At 41.3% G+C, this 24,647-nt stretch overlaps 1 protein-coding gene across 2 annotated transcripts; it reads left to right on the top strand.

Annotated features, from left to right (window-relative positions):
* The first annotated feature begins 2,793 nt into the window (after positions 1-2,793).
* On the top strand, positions 2,794-24,542 carry arhgef3 (Rho guanine nucleotide exchange factor (GEF) 3). 2 transcript variants are annotated; one of them, XM_069678584.1, is made up of 11 exons: positions 2,794-3,251; positions 7,128-7,190; positions 18,214-18,321; positions 18,585-18,836; positions 18,945-19,007; positions 19,127-19,223; positions 20,455-20,531; positions 20,630-20,887; positions 21,027-21,197; positions 21,306-21,495; positions 21,634-24,542. In XM_069678584.1, exons 1-11 carry the CDS (start codon positions 3,219-3,221, stop codon positions 22,374-22,376), a joined length of 2,055 nt encoding a protein of 684 aa, XP_069534685.1. In that variant the 5' UTR covers positions 2,794-3,218; the 3' UTR covers positions 22,377-24,542. The 2 variants fall into 2 exon arrangements, with proteins under 2 accessions (XP_069534685.1, XP_069534684.1); XM_069678583.1 differs by lacking the exons at positions 2,794-3,251; positions 7,128-7,190 and adding an exon at positions 14,516-14,620.
* The last annotated feature ends 105 nt before the right edge of the window (positions 24,543-24,647 follow it).

The following is a 24,647-nucleotide window of genomic DNA, read 5'->3' as shown; positions in this document are numbered from 1 at the left end:
TCAATAAAAATACCTGTGAGGGTGTGCAGAGCTATACATTTAATTTAAGCTGTCAGATAAATGTCACATATGTAATAGACATAAAAGTACCCTTAAAGAACTATAAAGTAGCAAAACAAAGTTTTTTATAAAGTGCCTTTGTAGTTTTAGATCCCATTAGCTACTGTACCATATTTTTACATGTGAAATTTATATTTTCACAGGTAAAAGCACAATTTCCTATGAATTTAATATTTTCATGTTCAAAATAAAATTTGAATATATAACAAAGAAAATATTGTCACATGAGAACTTTACATTTTCATAAGTTTTTGGCTTTTTATCAGACGTGGATCAGAACTTCCTCATGTCTAAAAAAAAAAGTGGCCCATGAAGTCATGTGAAATTTCCATCTTTACATTTACATTTTCTCACATGCAATTAGATATTTTCACGTTACATCAAATTATACTATAAGACAGATTCATACACATTCATTATCAGTGTGCTCTTATTTTATAATACGCCTAACTGTAAATCTTTCTCAACCATCTGTTCACTCCCTCCCTGTTCTCTCTCTCTCTCTTTCATTCATAAATAAACACACGCTCAGAACGGGGCGTGATTGATGATGTTATGTGTTTGGGGCTGAATGATGCCGGTGCTCTGGGGTATCGTTGTGATGTTCAAAAACTTTGAGGTAAAACCTTTTCGACACCTTTTAATTTGTTTACAGTTGACATGTACTGACCAGCAGACACCAGCAGGGGGAGCTGTGGTCAAACCTACAACACACTGCCTTTATACAGTATACAGGTGTCTCATTTTCTCCCTGCAGACACTGAAGAACATGAACTTTACAGCAGAGCAGCATCTTATCCAGTTTACTTTAATAGAATATTCACATGCCAATTAGGTTGCTTTGAAGGGTAAAGGAAGAGTGAACACTAATGAATGAATCCTCTTCCCTTCCTTCTCCTCTTTCCTTCCTCCAGGTGGAAGCTGGAGAAGAAGACGTCCTCCTTCCCTCTTCTCTCTCCTGACGGCTGGTCCCTCAGAGGAGTAAGAACAATGATTCATAACATTTGCACTATTATTATCTCCTTATTAAGACTTCATGTATGACAAGGTGACTCTATTGTAAATAATAAAGGATGAGGTAGAAGTGAAGGGTTCATTTTGGCTCTAATAGCAAACAACAGAGGAGAGAAAAGTGGAGCATAATCTGATTTTCAAATCATAATTTTTTATTAGTTTCACCTGTGAGATATAGAACTGGTTCGCCCACCAGACTATGCAGGTAAAATGGGGCAAAAGTGTCTGCTTCATTTAGGAAAAGTCTTTATTAAAAGAAAATATAAAAAGGTTATTTGTTTCATTTTGTTTTTTACGTACGTACACAAAGATAATAGAGAGATTTACAGCATGATAGTGTTCATACTACTCTCCTGTAGCCTTGCAGGTCACTCTAGAAGCATATTCAGAGCTTATAATATGGGGGTAAACTTTTCAAAAAAATGAAATATCAGAAAATTACACTGTAATGTTGGAAATGAACACTCCCAGTGAAAGGGAATAACACAATTTGGCGTTAAAAATCCACTTTAATGTGTCAGGAAAAAACCCTGTGAGTGTCAGATATTCAACACTATAAGAGAGTTAAAAAATGAACACTATCGAAAGTGTGAATTTAACTTGGAACCTATAAGAGTTATATAAACACTTGGATAGTAATAAGTTTAACACTTTGGGAGTTGAATTAACACTGATGATTTTGCTGTGGTATGGCTACATGGGAAATACAGAGAAGTTGGTCATTGTTCCCAGAGGCTATATCGTCAACAGACGTTATTACACACTGTTAAACACTTGATTCTGTTTGGTTAATTACAGCATTCCAAGGTGTGTTATTTCTCGATAACAGACCATTGCTATGAAGAACAGACCGTTGCTAGGGATGCAGCTCTAATCGCACATTCCGGAGGACTAACTGTAATCATATCAGTCCGCTGAAAGAAGTCCAGTAAATTTGACGTTGAGAAAGAAAAGAGACAAAGCAGCGGAGAGAAAGCAATAAAGGTTAAACGATGCAAAAACTGAAGGCTGCGACAGAGAGATCTACAAAACTGAAGACGGCACATGAAGTAAACAATAAACGGAACACAGTACGGGACACAGCGGAGTTTAAAGGTAGTGAATGGAAGAGAAAATGTCGACATACTCCGACTGTGACGAGACAGAAAACCTCCATCAGGTGCTGCGCTGATTCCTGCGGCCCCGTTCACCGTGTCTGACTTCACCATCAGTGGAAATGTTTCCATTTAATGTGAGTAATAACAGCTAGCTGAGCTCATTTTGAGAAGGCTTCAGAGTTAACCGTTGCTATGGACACAACTCTAACTGTGCTCACCATACTGTACATGATCCCTTACATACTGTAGACAATGGGTTAAGAGTTTGATGAAGAGCTAAACAGATGAGAAAGCAGGTAAATCGTGGTAACATAAACACTGTGGATATTTCTGGACAGAGGTGAACTGACAGACCACCACTGGCGCTCCAACAGGCTGCTGCAGAAGCTAAGACCAATAAATATTATTGCCAAAATGATGAAATAAGTCGCTGCTTGTACAAATTATTCCTGGAAAGGTGATTCACTGTGAGCTGGCACAAATAGACTTAACAAACCAGAGTTTACGTCTCTGTGTGTCTTTAGTGCTGGTGTCTCCGAGTCTCCTGTAGCTCCTAATTATAGACGGCCTGTTTCCCCTGACGACCGTCACTTCCTGTTTGTCCAATGGGAACTGAGTGGACACACACACACATTGTGAACGGTTCCTCTTCCTGAGGGTCTGTAGATCCACTCAGAGAGGAGGTGAAGCTGAGGTGGCTGAGGAGGTGGACAAAAGAGGAGGACAGCGGAGACAGACGGAGGTAGAAATCTGGAGGAGAGAAGAGGGGAGCAAAAGTCTGACTGAGGAGGAGAAGAAGAGGAGCATAGCAGAGTGTGAAGTTAAGGGAAGAAAGGAGGAAGGAGAGAGTGGCAATGTGACTGAAGGAGGTGATTGAAAGGGGAGAGGGAAAACAGGCAAGAAGAGAAGAAAAAGGAGAGCTTGGAGTAAAACAAAGTTACCTGGAGGAGAAAGAAGAGGAGGAGGAAGAGGAGGAGGAGCAGATGACTGCTTGCAGAGAGATAACTGACACCTGCAGTGTGTGTGTGAGGAGCAGATTGGACTCTGATGATGGGCTGCTGTCTGTTTGTTTACTATCGGGTGAGTCTCTGCGTGTGTGTGTGTGTGTGTGTGAGCGATGACATGTGATGCACAGAGGAGACAGACAGTGCAGCGCTCTGTCTTCTTCTTGTGTTTGTTGCTGTGTGTTTTGTGTCTATAAAACATCCTCAGCTGTTTGTAAGAAGTCAAAGACCTGACCCCGAGCTGGGGACGTGTGCAGCTCCATATTTATGATGGTAGATTGAGTCCTTTTCTGTTGTGGCGAGTCTTGGGTCTGTTTATCATAGTTAAATATACATTTGTTTGTTTATATGTATTTGTCGAGTGTCAGACTGAGGCTCTGTTTGTTTAGAAGACAGCAAAAATGGAAGGTCATGTTTGTATGGCTTTATTGTCCTGCTTCAGTCCCCTCAAGTCACTCCACACTCGCTTTTCTACCTTATGTTCTGTATATAAAGTCTGATTTATATAACATACATATATATATATATATATATGTAATCTACATTTGGTAGTCCTGAAAATGTGTTTTCTATTCCGATGTTTTACTGAAAAAAACAGCATTTAAGTAAAATGGATCAGCTGACCCTTGGTAGCAAAAGATGAGATTTTAAAATCTGCACCAAAGTGATTCATATTAAACTTTTTAAACGAGTTGGACCAGCAGTTTCCTACATTTTTATCACTGTCACACTCAGATCAAACTGTTTCATGTGCACTAATGTCAGGGTGTGTTTTTAGGTTCTCCTTCCAACTCCTGCATCCACAAGCTCCTGTTTGAATATGTGAACTCACACATTTAAAGTTCAGATGTTGTGTAACTTCTGTACTTTAGCTATTAAGTTACACTTGAACACTGTAGTGTACATATTGTGCAGAGAGCAGGGTTTTATTGTTCAGCGTGATGTGGAGTACTTAATCAGACAGACAGAGAGTGTCACGAAAACAGTGCAATTTTGAGTGTCGAGTCCCTGCATAAAGTTAAAAAAGTGTGTTCTTTCAAGCAAATGCATATAAATAAAATAAATATGCAAACTGCAGTCAGTGGTGAAAAATGAAAGTATATTATAAGTGTAAAAAGTCAGTAAGATGAACTTCTCTGTGCCTGGACTCAGATGTGCTAATGACCTTAGCACAAGAGCCAATAGGATTTTATAAAACATAATGCAAACAACCTTTAAAATATTTATTAAAGTTAATGTCCACAACAAAAAACAACGAAACAAACCCACCATGGATGTCGTTAACTTCAGCTTTATGAAATTCACACAGTGAGAGTGCAGGAATAACTGTCAGTGAGTGTCATTCAAACATCAAAACCTCAGCGTGCTGGTGCATTGTCCTTTTTCACTCACCGAGTCTCTAACTGTTAAATACACAAAATGTTTAATTAAAACCCACAACAGGGCTGGTTAATGATGATGTTTCAATCATTGCTCCCATCCTGCAGAGATGGTGTCAGTGTGACATTCCTATAAGCTCAGGTTGTTACATCACATTGACATTAAAGTTTGTTTCAGCATCATGAATTCCTCCTATAAAACATCAAATTATTTGTTTATGGGTTTTGTTTACACTTAAGTTTGGATACAGATTAAATAAACTAAATACACAGTCAGATTGTGTCACTGTTAAAGCTGTGCAGCTGTAGCTTCATGTTAGCACACAGCAGATACATGAGAGCTGTATGTTCTCATCTTCATGCATCGTAATATTCAAGCTGTCTTACAGGGTCACTGAGGTGTATAGATAACAGACCTTATATGGTCAGAAGAACCAGACTCCGCCCCCCTCCTCCTCCTTTGTTTCCATAGCGATAGTGAGTTAAAGGTAAAGTCTGCCAGGTTATATAATGTCCGGCCAACAACAAAGTCTCAACACAATGCTGAACAAACAGCAGACTTCCTGCTATTGTTACACATTGCTGCACCGCTCACAACATCCTCCTCCTCCTCCTCCTCCTTACATCTATTTGACCCTCTGACTTCTTCCTTTTCTCCTCTCCCCCCAACACTCATTATATCTCCTTCCCTTTCCTCCCAGTCGTTCTCTTTGTCCTCCCCTCCTCCTTTTTCTTCTTACCGTTTCTCCTTTACTCTTGTTTACTGTTCTCCCCCTTTTCTTTCATACCTCTTCCTCTTTTCCTCTTCTTCTCACTCCTCTCCCATCCTCCCTTCCTTTTTGTTTACTCCTCTTTTCATGTCCAATCCATCCCCTCTTTACCCTCCTTCTTTCCTCATAAGCCTTCCCTATTTTCTCCCTTGGTCTCCTTACACCTCCTCCTTCTCTTCTCTGTGCCCCTGCTTCCTTTTCTCCTCTCCTCCTCTCTCTTGTTCCTTCCTGTTTTCTCCTCCATCTTCCATTTCCTCCTCCTGTCCTTTTCCCTTCCCTTCCCTCCTTATTCATTTCCACACCTTATCGCAATGTCATCCCTCCTATGTCCTTTCCTTGTCTCATCCCTTCTTTTCTCCTTATCTCCTTTTCTTTCTCTCCTCTCTCATCATGCGTTTCCCCTCCTTCCCCTCTCGCCATCATTCTCCATCCTTTTCTTATATATCCTCCCCTTCCTCCTCCTCCTCCTTTCTCACACATTCAGCTGTTTGCCCTCAGTGACCCGAGTCATCAGGTGTGTTTTCTTCCTGTTTTTGTCGTCATGGCAGCATACAGGAAGTGTTTGGCTCAGTCTTACATCTAGCTGCACCTGAGCACCGGATCAATGGTTCAAAGTAATACCACATCGCTCCTCCTCATGAACAGGAGACATTTAAGGCTGAAACTGTCAGAATCAGATTTATTGTTAAGAAACTTAGCTTGCAAACGGGTCTGGACCATGATAATGACAAAGCATTGACTACTGCAACTCCCTACTGGCAGGCATTCCTGCATGCACATTCAAACCTCTGCAGATGATCCAGAACGCAGCAGCGTGACTGGTCTTCAATCAACCCAAAACGGCACATGTCACTCCACTCTTCATATCCCTACACTGACTCCCAGTTGTCGCTCACATCAAATCAAAACCCTGTTGCCATTCAAAAGCGGCTCCTGCCTACTTGAACGCCCTCATCCATGTCTACACTCCCTCCCGCGCACTACGCTCTGCGAATGAAAGGCGCCTGGTACTCCCATCACAACAGGGCCCTAAGTCGCTAACTAGACTCTTCTCCTCTGTAGTCCCCAGGCGGTGGAATGAGTTACCAAACTCCTATCGGAGACCTGTCGAGACCTGTGTCCGATCACACTTGAAAGCTGTTTGTTGGCACTTTGTTCCCACCTGTGTTGATCGCTGCTTGCGTTGTATTAACTCTCAAATGTACGTCGCTTTGGACAAAAGCGTCTGCTAAATGAAATGAGTGAAGCAGTTTTTGGTTCCCTCCAACAAGCAAGCTAAAAGTTAAAGACATAAATTAATTAAATTGAATGAACAGCTTTGAGGTCCTACTTATTTATTTTCTTTACTTCTTTCTATTTTCACTCTTTTCTATTAACCTGATGGCTGCAGTTGCTGAACATGAGATAAGATCAGAAAATATCCTTGTTGTCATCCCAGGATGTCAACCCTTAAAATCAGCCTTGCATCAGTGTGATGAATAATTCTATTATTTCTTTTACAAATTACTTCCTCTTATTTTTCATCACGTAATCTGGAAATATGAAACTCTGAGAAAAAGGATTTTTTTTAACCAGGAGGCAAAATAACTGGTTTTACTTTAGATAACTGAGTATCGTTTACAACTGATGAGCTCTGCAAGCTGTCCGATCTGTTACCAGAGCAAAGAGAAATAAGCTGCAGATTTGGTGTTGAATATTTAAATGATTTGACTCAGTTGTAAAAGAAAGTACCTGGAGCAGACGAATCACAGCATGTTTCATTTGCTCTCCGTCTAACGTATAATTTGTGTGTTTGTGTTGCAGAAGAAGAGGAAGCAGGCGAGCAGAGATGCAGACTCCCTCAGTCTCTGCAGTCTGGACATCAATGTGAGTTCATCTCGTATAAATTTGCTTGTTCTCTTTCGTAGCTTAAAGATTTCCCTCAAGGGGTGGAATGTGTGACACCAGCTTTGTTTACGTCCATGTGTACTGGCTTGTTTTCTTCTCCTAAGCTCAATTTGCTGGTGCATTTGGACCTTTCTGGGTGCAATACTGCCACCTGCTGATCAGTGTGAACCATTACAGGCTTACGTGTTTCTGAAGGAGCCTAATGTGATTTAATTTTTATCTAAGTTAACTTAGTTATTTAAGTGATGGTATTTGAAATGTGTGCATCAAAAGGTTTTTTGGATTGGTAACAAACATTTAAATGTGTGTCAATAACTAAACTAAAGAAGACTCATTATTTTTAACAAGAAGGTTGTTTAATTCTGAGCTACAGGGTTCGTTTTGTTTCTTTATCTAGTTATATAAAGGTGTTATATAGCTGTAGGTGTACATTTTAATAGATAACTTAACTTATAATATCCTAACTTTCCTTATTTAAGTTTATTAGTTATATGCAATATGAGTTAGTGCTGTCAAAATTGACCAAAAATGAAGTTTGATCAAAAAACCCCACAAATGTTCGAACTATTCGAATATCTATTTTTGCACAATTTGTCCACAAGAGGACATACCAACACAACGAGAGATACACTTACTTGCAAAGATATATTGATTTAAACAGAAACGTGCCTTTTAAAAGATCCTACACCTTGCAAAATAATCAAATTAAATAAATAGGTTACGGTAAAACGGACATTCAGCGTTCCAAGCGTGCAGGCCAAGAGTGCGCGTGACGAGATACGAGAACTTGCGAGCTCGCAAAAAGCCGCTGTAGTGCTGATTTTTTTGTCACAACAACAATCATTTTAATATCCGATTATCCGTTTTTTAGTACAATTACAATTAGGTTATATATTCGAATTTAGAATATTCGTTGGCAGCCCTAATATGACTGCAACTTGAGGGTTCGATGTATGGAGGTTGGAAGAGCAACACTTCCTTCTTACTCATCACATGTCACTAAACTAACCAATCAGAGGCTAGGATGAGTTAGCTCAGGGTTAATGTAAGGAAAGATTCAGCATATTATTTCTACAGTTCAAAGATGCTGCAGAAAATATTCATGTAAATATGTAAAAAATAACTTAATTATAAACATAATTATATAATAAGAGTAACTTCACCTGTAAAACTAATTTGTTTGTTTCTCCACGTACACAAACACAAACACAGGGAAAAAGTAGTACTTGAATATTTCCATCCTCTGAAACATATGTTCGCTCAAACAGGTAACAACAACACATTTAAAGGGACAGTGTACACTGTATATTACTCACCGCTTCACACTGACGTCAGACAGCCCTTTCCCTCAGCACTATGTTAGTCACTCCACACAAAGGCCCTGTATACCTACGCATGCAGCGCACAGTATCGGATCAGCTGTTTGGGTCAGCGGTTTGTAGAAGAGACGACAAATAAAAGAAAAGATAACATTATGGAAACGACTAAATGTTTGTTTATATGTAGGACTCTTTTAAGTGGCTAAAGTACGTTGTGCTCTTGACCCAGTCTGCAGCGGTGCTTAGTTTCCGTGTAGGAACTCCATCCGGCTTCTCCTAACAGGGGCCGTGCTGACTGTTATCTACTCTACCTACCTCATACAACCCCACTTCAAAAAACACAACTATCCCTTTAAATAAAAAATATAAAACCAGAAGGAATAACACTATTTTTAAAAAAAGGAAATAACTCAATAAATATAATTAGTTACACACAACTTAAACACAGGACAACAGCAAATAGATAGACAGCAGTCACATGCAGTTTAGCTCCAATGACCACAGAGAAATAGGATCAGGAAGTTGTTCATATTCATCTAAGAATAAGCTGGTTTTCCTCTGATGGTAAAGTAAATTTTCTCTATTATCATTATTACAACTTTTTCAAATGTCTGGCATGAGAAGACAATGTTGTATTTTAAACAGTTAAATAAGATAAGAGAACGAGATAACAGGCAGATCATTTGGTAATTTGACTCTGTACTTGGATCTATTGTATATTCTGACCCCAGAGGGCCCTCGGACCTCATGTTGGGCCCCTCCAAGTGAACCCGTCTGTATTTTTAGCCCTCTGCCAGCGGCCCGCTCCTTCCCGGGCGTTTCCCTCCGCGCTCAGTCTAACACAGGATGTCCACCCAGCGCGATACACCCCACTGTGACAAATAAACCCAAACACACCATCAGTCTCCTTCGGCCGCAGACCGATGGCTGCAGACTGAACCTGGAATAAATGAGGCTCTATTGTTTCTCTGCTGTCACTCCCTGCAGCTCAGTGAGTCACACACGGGCATATTGTGCTCTGACTGAAAACTCAAGGTCCTGCGGCTATTTTAACTGATTTAAAGGTCAAAGGCCATGACAAGGGTTTAGATTTAACATCAGTGTATCACTTCTGAGTGGCTCCATCTTTGTCTGCACTAGAGATGAATCACATCAAACTTCAAGGGATGTTCTAAGTATTGTTATAATTACTGGTAATTTCATGAGTAGTTTTCTGGAAAGGCTGCACAAGGGTTCAGAAGACAGCGCTGTCGCCTTACAGCTAGATGTTCCCTGGTTTGAATCCCGGTTTGGATGTAGTGGGCCTTTTGCGTGTGGAGTTTGCAAGTTCTCCGCGTGCATGCGTGGGTTCCCTCCAGGTACTCCGGCTTCCTCACACAGTCCAAAGACATGCTCATCTGTGATTGCCCATAGGTCTGAACATGAGCGTGAAAGGTTGTCTGTCTTTATGTGTCGGCCCTGTGATTGACCCCGCCTCTCGCCCAATGACAGCAGGGATAGGCTCCACCCCCCCCCACGACCCTGAACAGGATAAGAGCCATAGATGATGGATGGATGGATTTCTGGAAAATACTTAATTTTTAGCTGTTTTCGTTCAGCGGTAAGAGTTTAGTATCATGAAAAATAAACAATGCAAATAAAAAATATAGCAGTTAAACACTCAAAATGATCCTTGCTGTTATTCAGAGTTGGACTTAACTTCCTGTGGAGGTTTGTGTTCGGCGCTCGAGCAGTTTTAGACGTTTTCACTGGTTAATTAATTTCTGCAGAGCGCCTCGGGGTCACTGGGTGGACGAACAGATATTGACGAGGTCTTGTAAACAGAGTGCAGGGGTTAGTAAAGCGTGATACCACCAACATGTGTTTGCATGTGGCCTTCAGAATAAAAGCAGGACATTTTGTTTTGTCAGATAGTCTTCAAGTGAAAAGTTTTTTAGACCACGCTGAAGTCACTTTTCCGGTTTATCATCTCCTGCTCTCTCTGCATTTCAGGGTCCTTAATGTCCGTCTTGCTCCATCAGCTATCCCATCCAAATTATGCCAAATTTTCTGAGTAAACTATGAAGACAAAGTGATTTTGATGAATGAAAGCTTCCTGTTTTAAATTAGGAAAACAATGCTATTTGCACCCAGGCACACATTAGATACTGTATGCGTGTCCTGTATGTAGCCTATATAGTGTAGCCTATAATAAAGTGCCTGAACTGAAGTGCATATTTGTATCAGAGTGTAAATAGGAACTTAAGCTAATCACACCCCGATCCTATTGGCAACCATCTACATTTACTTTGACTTATCACATGATGAACACGCTTTGATTTGGGCAAAGTAATGACTTCATTCATCTATAAGTTTCAGGTTTATTGCTACAGCCTCTGTATGTATTTGTGCCACTCATACTAAAAACACATAGAATACTATACTACTATTCGTTCTACCTATTATAAGTCAGTCAGTTCGCATGAACTTGGCAAAGGAGCACTATATACATTTTTTTGTGGAGCCGGGGGGAGGGGTTGAGAGGGCCAGGTGTAAATAGCCAAATAGCTGCTGTGAGACTATTTTCACCCGGGTGCAGGTAGACAAAAAAATGTGTTATTACAGAAGTTAAAGGTAGGCGGATTTAAGTAGTTGAAATAGTCATTATGGAGCGTCTTGTGTTTGCAGGTTTTAATAACTATTTTTATTCTAACAATCATTCAGAGCCGTGTTTTGTCTGCCTTTGTGTTGTTCTGACTCACTCGTCACCTCAAATGTAAAATATATCACTGCAAATATAGCAAGCCTTAAAGCCTTACAAGTACAGTTAAGGAGTCTAAGAGGTCCAGATTAGTTACTGGAGAAACTTTCGGTTGATCCATTTCTGTGGTAGAAAGCTCGCTCACCAAACTAGCTCTGTAGTGTAAACTTAACTGCTTCTTTTTTATTTTTTTATCCTTTATTATAGCAGGGAGGACCCTCTGAGATCAAGGTCTCTGTTCCAGGGGTTCCTGCAGCAATGCAAGTAAAAACTAAACAACATTTATACAGTTAAAAACAATGACACAACATTTACATTCATGAACACATTTATTTATAACAATCTTTTACTGTCTCATTTGTAAGAAACTTATTTTAGTGTTTTCAGCTGTAGTTTTTATCTACCTAAATGTTTTTATGTTCAGTGTTATAGATGCGGCGTCTTGACTGTGATTGTAGCTGCTGCGACAGTGTAATTTCCTGTTAAGGATTAAAAAAGTATCTACAGATTAATTGATGAAATATAAATTGAATTAAATAGATACAGTAGAAGTATTTAAAACAAAATATAAAACATTTAACCCAGACTACACACAGAGCACCCACATCTAGTGTAGTTCATGAACTGAGCAACACCCTGTAAGGCAAAGTGACATATTATATAATCATTATTACGTTTTATTCATTGTTTCCTTGAATTTCCTCTTCAGGTAACGTTCACATAAGTTGTTAATCGCACATGAGGGGATAATAACGAGTGAAAACTACGACATACTTTTTACATTCCTCCACGTTATGATTTTTTCTTTATTGTCCAGCGATGTGTCACAGTTCAGATGAATGATGCGGGTTTGTTTGAGCCCGTAGAGAAACTCAAAGTGGACCAGTGGGGTTTGACGTACAGCGTCCATGACCCAACAGCCCCATTAACAGACAATGGGCGTGAGTCCGAGGGGCGGCTTTAGCTAGGTGTGTTTCAGGACGTGTTAAAGGTCATAAATGATTCTGATAGCTGTCACAGCTTTCCAAAGAAACCACTGAATCAATTCTAAAACTGTCTCAATGATGCTTCGTTACCTTCAGCTGATCCAGGGTCTGTGTGTGTGTATGTGTGTGTGTGCGCGTTTGAAGTTAATCTTTATTTTCATGTGCACGGCTACAGGAAGACTGCTGTCTTTTTTATTTAATTCAAGTGGACATCGATTAACCTGCCCATTATTTTCCTGATTAGGGAAATACACATGCCTGTTTTCCTCTATGTCAAAAGTAGATAAAAAAAGTGTTGGTTGCTCATGAAAAATAAGGGAAAAAATGGGAGACAAAAACAAATAGTTACCACATCGTAAATTCAGTGTCCGGGCGGGCTGCATTTGTGAACGCAAATTTTTCACCCCGACTTTATGCAGACTTTTCCCTGCCAGCCTCCTCGTAAAAAGGTCCACAAGAAGTCTGGGTGCATTTGGCGGGAACATTCACCATGAGTGAGTGGGCGGGGTGATGACGTTCATACCATGTGACCGGTGTGAAACCAGAAGCGCGGCACATAACAGGATGATTAAAAACATCCGAGGCTAAAGAAGAAGGATCGTTCACAAGATGACAGCAAAGATGTCTGCAGACTGGAGAGGGCACATGGGAGGGTCATGTGTGAAAGGGCAACTCTGAAAAATGTCCACCTTTTTTCTGAATATTGTCAGGAGTGCATGTGTGAGGGGTTTTATACACACAGAGTTATTGAGTGGTAAACTGCTGCAGAAGCAGGGCAGAGCTGTGGCTGCCTGCAGGCTTGTTTCTCTCTTCAGTAATTACACTTCAGATTAACATCGATGCTGAACTGATTGAACTGAACAGTCTCTGCTCCATCAGCAGCGGCTGTTTCATCTTCAGTAGCAGTTAGCGCCATGGAAGCGTGTCTATATTCAGGTGATAATAAACTGTCTACTAAAATTAACTGCAGGTAAATCGTGAGGTACTCAGTATCCTTTTTTTTGTTGCTTTTCATACCGCTTTACAAACTCATATCCCTTCATTCATTGTTAACAAATCCCAGGAAAAGATGATTGCTTAAATTCCCTGCTCTGTCCGTGGCTCCCATCCCCAAAACCCTCTGATAAAACCTTTTAAAAACAAATATAAAGTTCGATTTCTAAACAAACACTTGGATTTTTTGTCACTCAATCAGGAGGAAATAGAGGATTTGTGGGGGACTATTTTCAGTGGTGGATCAATACACATTTGGTCGCTCTAGTGGGTATTTCCAACAGCAGAACGCTGAGTTAAAATAAACTACAGTGACTCATTAATGAATCGTTTTGGACAACAATAGAGCTCTCAGTCACAAAGGAGTCAGGCTTTGGACATACAGACAATGTTTGTTAATGGATGTACTCATTGTTGATTTGGGTTTTTTTCACGAGGATTTGTAAACAATATAAAATATACTAAAGGTTTAATTTTTAGGTTAAAGCTCTGAATATTTCTTTCATCACTCGTAAAGGCAAAAGGGACCAAATAAATTGAAGGGTGCAGAAAAAGAGAAAGGAAGGAAGGAAGTAGAGTGGGTGAGTGAGTCAGAGAGAGAGGGAGAGAGAGAGAGAGAGGGCATTAGCAACTGTTGTGTTTTCAGACAGACAGAGTTGGAAGGGGGACGAGCGAGCAATCATCACCGAAAGTCGGGAAGCTTTAAAAGCTACTTAACGAAGAAGCCGGACAAAAACCTGGAATAAAAGATCCCGATTGTTTAAACCCTGGACTGGTCTGGACTCTTATAGAAACAAACCTTTCCTGGACTCTTTTATTTGGGCTGTGACGGCGACCTGAGGATCCAGCTGAACTGTGTGCTGTCTCTGCTATTGGTCCGTCTCTTTCTGGACCCTCTGCTGGGACTGACCTGAATCCAACCAAACCCTTTTTCAGGACAGAACCGGAGAAATCTTGACAAGAGGAACCTTCTGGTACTCAACTCTTTCTGGACATTCTTCCCGAAACAGATTGAATTCTTCTCCTCTGGCACTACTTCTTATTGGGCTCTCTACTGGTTTCAAGCCCCATTTGGACACTTAAAGCACAAAAGACTTTATGTTACCAAACTTTCTGAAAGTGCTTCACAATTTTTATTATCCTCTGCTGTATCCAGACTCCTTATCAGAATCACGCCTGGATACTCTTCCAGCATTAAAACGCCATCTCTTAACATTCTCTACTGAGAAAGGGACAGATCGTGCTCTGGGCTTTGGGTCCAGCAGTATGGTGGTAGGGCAGAGCCCCTGCTGCCTGCTGGTACACCAGTTCAAGTCTGGATGCTCTGTGGAGTCAATCAAAGGAAGCAACAACATGGGGAAACAGGTGGAGGTAAGATGGAGGAAATGTCTTCACTGGAAGTACACAGATCCTTGTTTACTTGGTGTTATGTTCAATGACAGCTAGTTCTCTTGTTGGAAAAACCATTGTGCCAGTCAGCTCAGTAGGTTAGGACATTGGCGTCATCGAACCATGCCAGAGACGGCAGCAAGCAATAAAGAGATGTCTGCAGATATTGAGATTTCTTCTATCAACATGTCTAATGTTCTTCTGACTGCGGAAGCCCTGAGTGGACATGCGTCCAAGAAGTGGAGATCTTTAGAAAACAACCTGAAATTACTCGTTAACAAGGGAAAACCGAGCAAATAAAAAGTATGGATGCATGTCCACTTCTGTCCTACTTCTGTAGCTGACAACCATTACCACAGTTTCTTTGCCAACTGAAAATGGAGTCACAGGGAAAGGTCTGATTGATTTGCACTCAATAACCCTGCTCCCAAACTGGTACCATGAACACAATGTTAGACTGCATAATGAAACTCTTAAACTTAAACGCTGCATTTACAGTCAAAATTGCAGCAAAGTAATTTCCTGTTGAGCAATCCATTTTTCAACAAATTGTCCTTTCCAAGTCTCAGATACTTTTAGGTTCAATTCTCAAAAGTGTTGTTTATGAAAGGGGTCAGGTCAATGGTTTTGGCTTTTGTTTGATACTTTGTCCTTTTGGTTAACACCCGGTATTGTTATGTCTCCCCTATATCTGAGGCCCTCTATGCAATACAGCAGACCCTAATGCATATCCCTGCAGCTGGTGGGCCCACAAGGTGGCAGCTTCATGTAATTCTTTTGGGCAGTGCCAGGGAGAACCCCAGGGGTCAAGGCCCAGCCAACAGGCGCTCTGCGGCAAGCTTCACTCCCAGGTTCAGCTCTGGGACCAATTAGCCTTGGTCGTTAATGCGTTGCTTCTTGGAGGAGATCAAGGGACTGGGATTCGCTCTTAGTCGCCTCAGAAGACCCTAAGCTGTAAGGAAAAACTTTCAATTCCTGGTGTAGACCCAGCACGCACTGGAGGGATTATATCCACCTGGCCTGGGAACGCCTCAGGATCACCTTGGAGGAGCTGGACTTACTTGTTTAGCCTGCTTTCAGACTGACCCGTCTCCAGATAGAGGAATTATCCATCCATCCATCTATTCATTTATTTTCTTCCACATATATGGGGTCAGGTCGCGGTGGCAGTAAGCTAAGCAAGACGACCCAGGCGACCCTCTCCCCAGCTATGTTTTACAGATCCTCCTGGGGGATCCTGCGTCTTTCCCAGGCCAGACGGGATATATAATCCCTCCAGCAAGCTCTGGGTCTACCCCAGTGTCTCCTCCCAGTTGGATATGCCAGGAAAACCTTCAAAGGAAGGCGCCCAGGAGGCATCCTAATCAGATGCCCAAACCACCTCAATTGGCTTAAATGGATTTATGAATGTCTTACCTACAAATATTGCCCAAAGATACTGACCTGCCCCACTCTAATTAACACAGATGTTGATCATGTTAGATGCCACTACAAAAATACAACATGAATGCTCTTGACCCAGGAGTTTGTCAGTCAGTAAACCTGCTCTAATTAGATACACCACCGTATCGCTGACCAACTGCACTGATTGATCTTTGCCAGATTCAATCGACTGTAGTACCAGGACACACAGAAACCCATTTCAACATGTCCAATGGAAACTTTTACAATGTTCAGCAAATAATCGAACTCTTTATTATCCTCCCTTGAACCCCAAATCTTCTGAAACACAGAAGAAATTGTGATAAATACGACAGTGTCATCTGCAAACTGAGAGAAAACACAGTGACTTTAATAGCATAGTTTTTCTGGTGTTTACATTTTTAAAAATGGACCTTCAACAGCAATTTCAGATGTTAAAAAGGTCACAGTAAACTGAATCTGATGTCGGATTTGAGGCTTGAACTTGAGGTTTAAAATCTTTCTGACTCCTGAGTGATCGAGGACTCACAACAATAACCGTCTGCCAAAGGCCGATGTATTTCTGGTCGACTGGTTCCTGACTGTGAGCGCTGATGGAAACAAAGTTTGATGGTTCCTGTGTTCCAGTAGGTTAGCTGACTGCCGGCTCATACACACACACACATGCACACACATTGATTTACTGTAAGTGAGTATCCAGGACAAACAGCCTGGTGGGATTTTCACACACAGAGACAGACCCTGACGATACGGAGGCCTGATATCTGTGTGGGTGTGTGAGGGTGTCTGGCAGCAAGGGAAACACTTTGAGTCACACTATTGTTCAACTTAAGTCAAACTTTCCCGCACACTACTAAAACAATCCACACTCAGACTGCTGTAAGAGCCTCTTACCAGAAAGTGTTGTGCCTGTGCCTGTGCACATGCATCAACAGTTTTGATAATATCTTTTTCTGGTTGCAGCTTCTGTAATGTGACAATTTCTGTTAGTTTCTTTGTAAACTGAATATTTAGTAGCCACTTTTGTCAGCTACAGTACCTCGACTTCACAGAGACAGGCAGAGATTGTATCTCCACAGGAAGTAAAGTGATTTCTGAGTGGTTAGCACATTTTGGAAATTATGTGTAGGCCGAGCTCTGAGGATGGCAATGTCAGTCTTTGGTTTGGTCTTTGGTTCAGTTGGTTGGTTGGTTGTTCCACTTCTTTGGCCCGGGCTGAAATAACTTTACAACTATTAAACAGTGTGAAGTCCTATAAAGGAGATCCCAACCAGGAGACTTTGTTGCATGTCAACCTGCTCTCTGCATTTCCTGTTTGTCGCTGTACTCTTAGTTAGACTTTCATCTTGCACGTTAATCTGGTTACATTTTTACAAATCGTTCAATATTTTATTTTTGACCAAATATCTTCACACCATCATCCTCAGTTGTACTTTGTTTTTGCTGCTAATTAGCATGTTTCAGCATGCTAACAAGCTAAACTTTGATGGTACTTTTGCAAACTTTGTACATACTAATCAAAACATACAATGACATTATAAACATATTAACATGCATGATGTTAGTTTGGCTTTTCACTACCAGAAGTAGGTATTCACTAGTAATCCTTCCACCCTTTTCACACTGACTCTAATCTTCATCTTTCAAAGAGCCACTTAAGACAAATAAGGTCCTTTATACACGTGTACAGCAAGTCATTGATACTGAATAAGAATATGGAATACAGATAAGTCTTTATGCCTCTTTCAGTAACTTAAAAGTTGCATCTGGTGTCTCTCTGTGAGGTCTTCTTTTGTTTTATTAATGCCCATGTCCTATAAAATGATGTTGTTTGTTTGATGTTTATGTTTTTTCATGGCTATTCTCAGTAAATGTTCTTGTGTTGTTTTGTAAAGCCCTCCGGTAAAAGCAAAGACATTACTCAAAAAGTCATTTTAAGACTACTGACCTTTGTAGGATCTCCCTGCAGGCTACAGTTTGTTTTGCAAATGGAGATGACCGACAAACAAACCAACTGTTTGAACCCACACAATCTCCTCATTATCTGTAGCTTAGACTTAGTTAAGCAGGTTGTGGACTCAATTGTTGTGTTGTGTAATGCCATGAACTCTTGTGTCATAACTGAACTGCAATGTGACTCTTCTCTCCCCCAGGAGCCGAGCACCAAGCGCAGTAAACTTGTATCCAGGGTGACGTCTCTGGCCAACCTGCTGCCTCCCGTCAAGACCGTGCCGCTGAAGAGGATTGGTCAGACACTACAGGTAAACAACCAATCAGATGTCTCCACCAGTCAATCCAGTTGAATCAGTATCAACTTTGCATCTTCCACGGTAGACCGCTCTAGAGACTCTTGTGCCCATGAGTCAATGGAAAAAATAACTGGGATGTTAACGCCCAAACCAGCTCTTACCTCTTCTATGCAACCAATGCTGTAAATAAAAAACAGCAGTAGAAAATAAATATTGTTATTCTCTTACAGACAGTTCTGTATTTTAATCTTGTTGTGCCATCCCGTTCTCTGCAGCGCTCAATCAGCTTTCGTAATGAGACTCAGACGGAGAGAACAGCTCATCTTCCTCCCTCCTCGTCGGCACTGAAGTCACGCACTTTCCCAGCGACAGTCTCCAACTCTTGCTCTTCTATGACTACAACACGGGTTTCCACGGCAACAGCTCTGTCCTCCAAGCGCCGGGACAGCAAGCTCTGGAGTGAGACGTTCGACGTCCATCTGGGAGCGACGCAACCTCTGAGCCCGAAGGAGATCAAACGACAAGAGGTGAAGGATTGCTGCTGCGTAAAAAAACTTTACATCAAACAACATTTTAGATTAAAAAAAATGTCTTACCCCCTCTCTCTCTTTCTCTCTCTGTCTCTCTCCCTTCAGGCTATATTTGAGTTAGCTCAGGGCGAGCAGGACTTGGTTGAGGATCTAAAGTTGGCAAAGAAGGTAAACAAAATCCACTTGTTTTTCTGACATGTACTCTGTACTCATGTACACTGCACTGGTGTTTTTCTGCATATACACATGCTCATGTGTATGTGTTTGTGTGTTTGTGTGTACCTCAGGCCTACCATGACCCGATGCTGAAGCTGTCAATCATGACTGGGCAGGAACTGAACCAGATCTTTGGCACCCTGGACTCACTGATACCGCTGCATGAAGGTAAGAGAGAGCATCTCATAGAAAAACATGCAGCGTCCTTCACTGCTTTGACAGGTAGACAAAGCCAGCATGTTCCTTGTCTGAAAAAGGTCTAAAAGCTGCAGTTCATCTCACTGCCACTAGAGGGTGACAGTGAACAGCTGATTTAGAAGCCCCCAACATCACCCTGCACATATAAAAGAAACACTGCAGAGGTGCATCAGCCGAGGAGGCTGAATGAATTTACACTAACTGAACTTTAACCAGAGAAAGATTGGGCCTAGAGGGAGACTGTGAATATTGCAAACTCCTTAAAGGTTAGTGATGCAGCATTAAAACAAACATCCATGTAAATACAATATATGTCATCCAGAGGCATTTCATCACATCTGATATGTGTTTCCATTGTTATTAGTATTACTCACTGAAGCAGAGGACCTTGTTAAGCTACCTCAATTGGAATCGATGGAGTCGATTTTAACCGGAATTGTTCCTCTTTTCATTTGTATTTGAAAAAGACGACATAAAGGACTACCCCTACTTCCAGAGTTATTCCAAAAAAATCTCCTTTTTCAGGTTATTACTTTTTAAAATTGTTCCTGACCATTCAGGCAACCAGCAACAGGCTAAACAAAGTTTATTCATATGTCCTAGCAAATAAGATACTAAAATGGTAAAAGGACTGCAATGACCTTTGTATGTCCAATTGTGTCCAATTTGTAGGAGCGGGTTTGGTTGGGTTAGACATTTGAGCTGCCAGCTTGGAATTGGACTTTGTTCTGTGATTACAGCTGCATAATGAACCTTTAAAAGAGTGAAATGTATGCAAAATCTGTCCCTTGGTTAGTTAAAAAAAAAAAAAATCAGGTCACATCAATGTCTGTTCGGACACGTACGTTTCTGATCAAAACATTTAGAGAACAATTAAGATGTAGGGGCATCTTTTTTTAATTTAAAGAAAGGGTTTTGTAGAAAAATGAATATATTTGACAGAATATTTTTGTTTTGTTATGAGTGTGTAATTGTTATATGGTATCTTATCTCTCCTCTTGGTGGCAGGGATTGACTTTGGACTTTAACCTCAGACTGCAGTGCAGCTGTTGTAGCTGCTTTAGTATTCTGTATCAGTATTCAGCTTCTGTTTGCCACTAATAAACTTTATAGCTGCTTTTATGTCTTCTTCACTGTTCCCATGCTGCTCTCTCTGACCTCTTTTAATCGTTACATAACTTAACAAATATCTCCTCTTCAGACCTGCTGAGTCGCCTCCAAGACGCAAGAAAACCTGACGGGTCCACAGAACATGTGGGACACATCCTGACTGACTGGGTGAGTGAGTGTTGGTTTTAACCTATCACACTGAAAATAATCACAGCTCTGCCCTTTTCACTTTATAGTAACCAGTTTCCGTTTGTGTGTCCCTGCAGCTGCCCTGTCTCTCCTCCTACACTCCGTACTGCAGTAACCAGGTGAAGGCTAAGGCTTTGTTGGACCAGAAGAAGCAGGACCGGCGGGTCCAAGACTTCTTGCAGCGCTGTATCCAGTCGCCCTTCAGCAGGAAGTTGGACCTGTGGAACTTCCTGGACATCCCCCGCAGCCGATTGGTGAAATACCCGCTTCTGCTCAGAGAGATCGTAAAGCACACGCCGAACGACCACCCTGACCGGCAGCACCTGGACGAGGCGGTGAGGAAAACCAGAGTTTAGATACTGTACAGCTTTGTCCTGCAGGTCTAGTTCAGCCAAATCTTAAACTGATGTGACAATGACCAAAAAAAGATAAAATGCATCAGGTTTGGTCATTTGTTTTGTATTTTCCCTTCAGATGCTGATGGTTCAGAGCGTTGTGGCGGATATCAACAGGCGGACGGGGGAGTCGGAGTGTCAATACTACAAGGACCGTCTGATGTACTCGGAGTATGCACACAGGGACCAACTCATCGACAAGTCGAGGACACTCAGCTGCCGCGGAGAGCTGAAGAACAACAGAGGACTTGTTAGTAGACTTCTGCACTTTTATAACCCCAAAAACCCCATCCATTTAGTACTTAATTTGTCATATGTGGGTAAAAATGTAAACTAAAACATCTCTCTCCTTTTGTAGAAGCTCCACGTGTTCCTGTTCCAGGACGTCCTTGTCATCACCAGGTCAGTCTCTCTGAACGACCAGCCAGTCAGCTACCAGCTCTGCCGCCAGCCAATCCCCATCCGGCAGCTGGACCTGGAGGACCTATCAGACGGAGAGATGAGAGTGGGCGGGTCCATCAGAGGAGCCTTCAGCAACAATGAGCGGAGTAAGTACATCTTAAATACGGCAGATATTACTGGTTATTGGTTGTCCCAAAAGAGGAAATCAGGATGTGTTTGGTCAGTTTTTAAACTTATCTTGAAGGATGTTTGGCCTTAATAACGTCTCTCTCTCCTCTTCACAGCTAAGAACTTCTTCCGGGTCTCCCTCCGTTCTGGAGGTCAGCTGCAGAGTCACTGCTTCCAGGCCAGTGACGCTTTCAACAAACAGCAATGGATCAACTGCATCAGACAAGCAAAGGAAGCCGCAGCACTGACCGAAGACCAGCCGGTGCAGACAGGACAGTGTCTGGAGACAGGGCTGGGTGGACAGATAGGGCCGCTGGGTGAGACAGGACTGAGTTTGTCTGATGAGTCAGGGCTTGCGGATGAAAAAGCAAGTTGGGGAGAGATGGAGACAGGGCTGGGGGAGGAAGAAGAGGAAGGTCTAAGTGGAGAGAAAGATCTGAGTTTGGGTGAAGAGGTCAGGGTGGACTTACAAGAGACAGGGACAGGTAGGGAGATGGAGACAGGTTTTGGTTTGGATGGGGAGAAACGTTTGGACTTAAATGGAGAAACAGGGGTTGACAGTGAGACAGGGCTGCCGATTAGTAAGACAGATGCAGGTGTGGAGATGGAGACAGGGCAGGATGTCGGAGGTGAGACAGGTGCAGAGCAAGAAGCCGAAGAAAACTTGAAGGAAGACGGAGGAGAAGAGGTTCCCAGTGGTGATGTTCCCACCTTTGTTGTCTCCTCTGCTTCCCCCTGCCAAGAGGAAGAGGAAAAGGAGGTGATGGAGGAGGAACAGAGTGGTGCTGTGGAGGTGGTGGAGGAGGTCGGCATGGAAACCTACGAGGAGCAGTGCGAGCACCTGAGTGTCAGGTGCTGATGATTGGCCCAAAAAGAGCATGAAACACTGACGGACTGCCACTGCAGCCAATCAAATCAAGGACATGATGATGATGTCACTGACAGACAAAGTCAAAGGAATATCAATGATCGAGAAAAAAAAACTTGCCGATGAACGTTAACCGATGTGTTCCGGAACACTGTAACTGCTGTAACCATGGCAACCCTTTCATTCTAGAATGTTACAACAACAATCACCTCCACACCCTGGAACACTGGCCCTGTGTAACTGTACTGATTACATGGATGAATAATGAGAAAAGGATACTACTTCCAAAGATGCTGCCCTATTTTTTCCAGTGATAGTTGCCCAATAGGCATACACAGGAAAAACGTTATTCAAGCTTCCTTTTAGACCAACTTTTTGCCAATTCAGCAACTTTCCACAGACTCAACTAGCACATGAATAGCACAATTATTTATGGCTATGGCTATGAGATTGTAATTTTTATAAAGTACATAAGTTGGACTGTTTGTGATGCCCAGAAAAAAATGATTTTAACCATTTACTGCCTTCTGCCAGAGGTTGTTATGTGACTTGCAGTTCCAATTTCTGCCAATAGTTTATAACTTGCCTCACAGCCTCTTGGGGGTTTGACCATAGATTATATAAAAGAAGTGGAAGCCAGTGCAGAAGTGCCACAAACCTGCGTTCTTTCCTATGGGAAAGGGAGACTGATGGTTGCAAAAATAAGTCAAATAGCATGAACGTTTTTTAATGAATTAGCCGACTTTTTACCTCAGTAAAGATTTTCCTAGTTTCCTGGTTTGAAGTCTCCTTTAATACAACACAACGCTCATTTTATAAACTATGGCCTCAAACTTGTTTCTGTCTACAGTTTTGCACATTTTCAATTTCAAATCACTTGAAGGATTCTTTGCTCCTCAGCAATTCTTATAACTTGTTTTGTTTCTAATACATTTAACAATGTATTCAAATGAGTTGTAAAGTCCAAAAACACTGGAGAAAAAAAAGAGCTGTTCACAAACCCAACCTCCTGCAAACAACGTTGCAGTAAATCTACATAAGAAAGTACATTTTCATGAAAATTAATGCAGGTCCAATTTGCAATCAATACAGCATGTGGCAATGCTCTTTGAATTTAAATCCAGGCGAGAGTGATGTTCATACATTGGACTGAGATAAGGTTGTGGAGGTGGGGATGTAGAGGCTATTGCCCTTGACACATAAGAATGTCCTACATATTGGTAGCCAAAGGTAACCAGTTTTTTTAAACCATAACCATGTTTTTCTGTGAAAGAGCCTAAATAGCCCATATCTTAAACCTGCACTACTTAATAATTAATGATAAATAAGATTTTGACTCATTTTGGTCCTGGTTTTGGTTTTATCTCACATGTCGCATACCTGTCAGGGAACCAGACTTCAACAGGTGGAAACAAACACATCTTCTTTAGGATAAAAATGTTGCTTACACATTACTGATAGCGACTTTTAAATGTTTCAAATTGTTGGCATTTATACGGGAGTTTGATTGCAATGAACAGTTCACAGGCATTTCCCATATGAAGTAAATCTAACCTATCTTTGTAGTTCGACCTTTCCCTCACAACATACTTTGCTAATCCCAAATTGTTGTGTATGAATGGAATTCATGTGAAAAATAGCTATAAATACAGTATTGTAATTTTAGCATGTAATTTACTTAAAGCATTCCAAAAACAACACTTGTAAAACCTATTTGCTACAATATCATGTAAAACGGAAACAACTGAAGGTGTTACTAAAATCTGCTGCCAAGTGAAATATGCATTGTTTTAGTAACGAAACCTGAAAAGTCATGAAGGAAGAGCCTATTGTGTATGTACTGTATGTATGTAAAGAATGTATATTAACTCTATCTGTATATGAATGTAGGAACAAAGCCAAACATGTCAAGACAATCTCTTTGATTTTACCATTGTCAGGATAGTTTTGACGGTGAAGTTGCTTACGATGATTATGATAATGATGCTTAAAATGGATGAAGGCTACTACAGTGTTAATACCACCAGTTATTCTTGAAGACTGGTTATTTGCACACCCCAAAGACTTCAGAGGACATGTCTCAGACAATACTTGTACAAATTGCCATTGTTGTTTAATGTGTGGACTGTCATAAGACCAAAGCATCAATAAATTGTTTTAAACAGAGCATTTTACTGAGTGAATGGTAACTTTTTGTTGTAAAGTAAATGTTTAATTTTTGGAATTAAAAAATGTTTTTGCCTTTAAAAACAAGCAAACACA

This window comes from Semicossyphus pulcher, unplaced genomic scaffold, assembly GCF_022749685.1.
Source record: "Semicossyphus pulcher isolate SPU_LCO1_2020_fin unplaced genomic scaffold, fSemPul1.0.p SCAF_3, whole genome shotgun sequence".
Taxonomy (NCBI): domain Eukaryota; kingdom Metazoa; phylum Chordata; class Actinopteri; order Labriformes; family Labridae; genus Semicossyphus; species Semicossyphus pulcher.
This window is presented reverse-complemented; position numbering and strand designations above follow the sequence as displayed.

Coding starts and splice junctions, on each gene's coding strand:
- arhgef3 (XM_069678583.1), top strand. CDS start 14,516: ATGGTGGTAGGGCAGAGCCCCTGCTGCCTGCTGGTACACCAGTTCAAG. Junction 19,008..19,126: donor ATCTAAAGTTGGCAAAGAAG/GTAAACAAAATC, acceptor TGTGTACCTCAG/GCCTACCATGACCCGATGCT. Junction 21,496..21,633: donor CTTCAGCAACAATGAGCGGA/GTAAGTACATCT, acceptor TCCTCTTCACAG/CTAAGAACTTCTTCCGGGTC.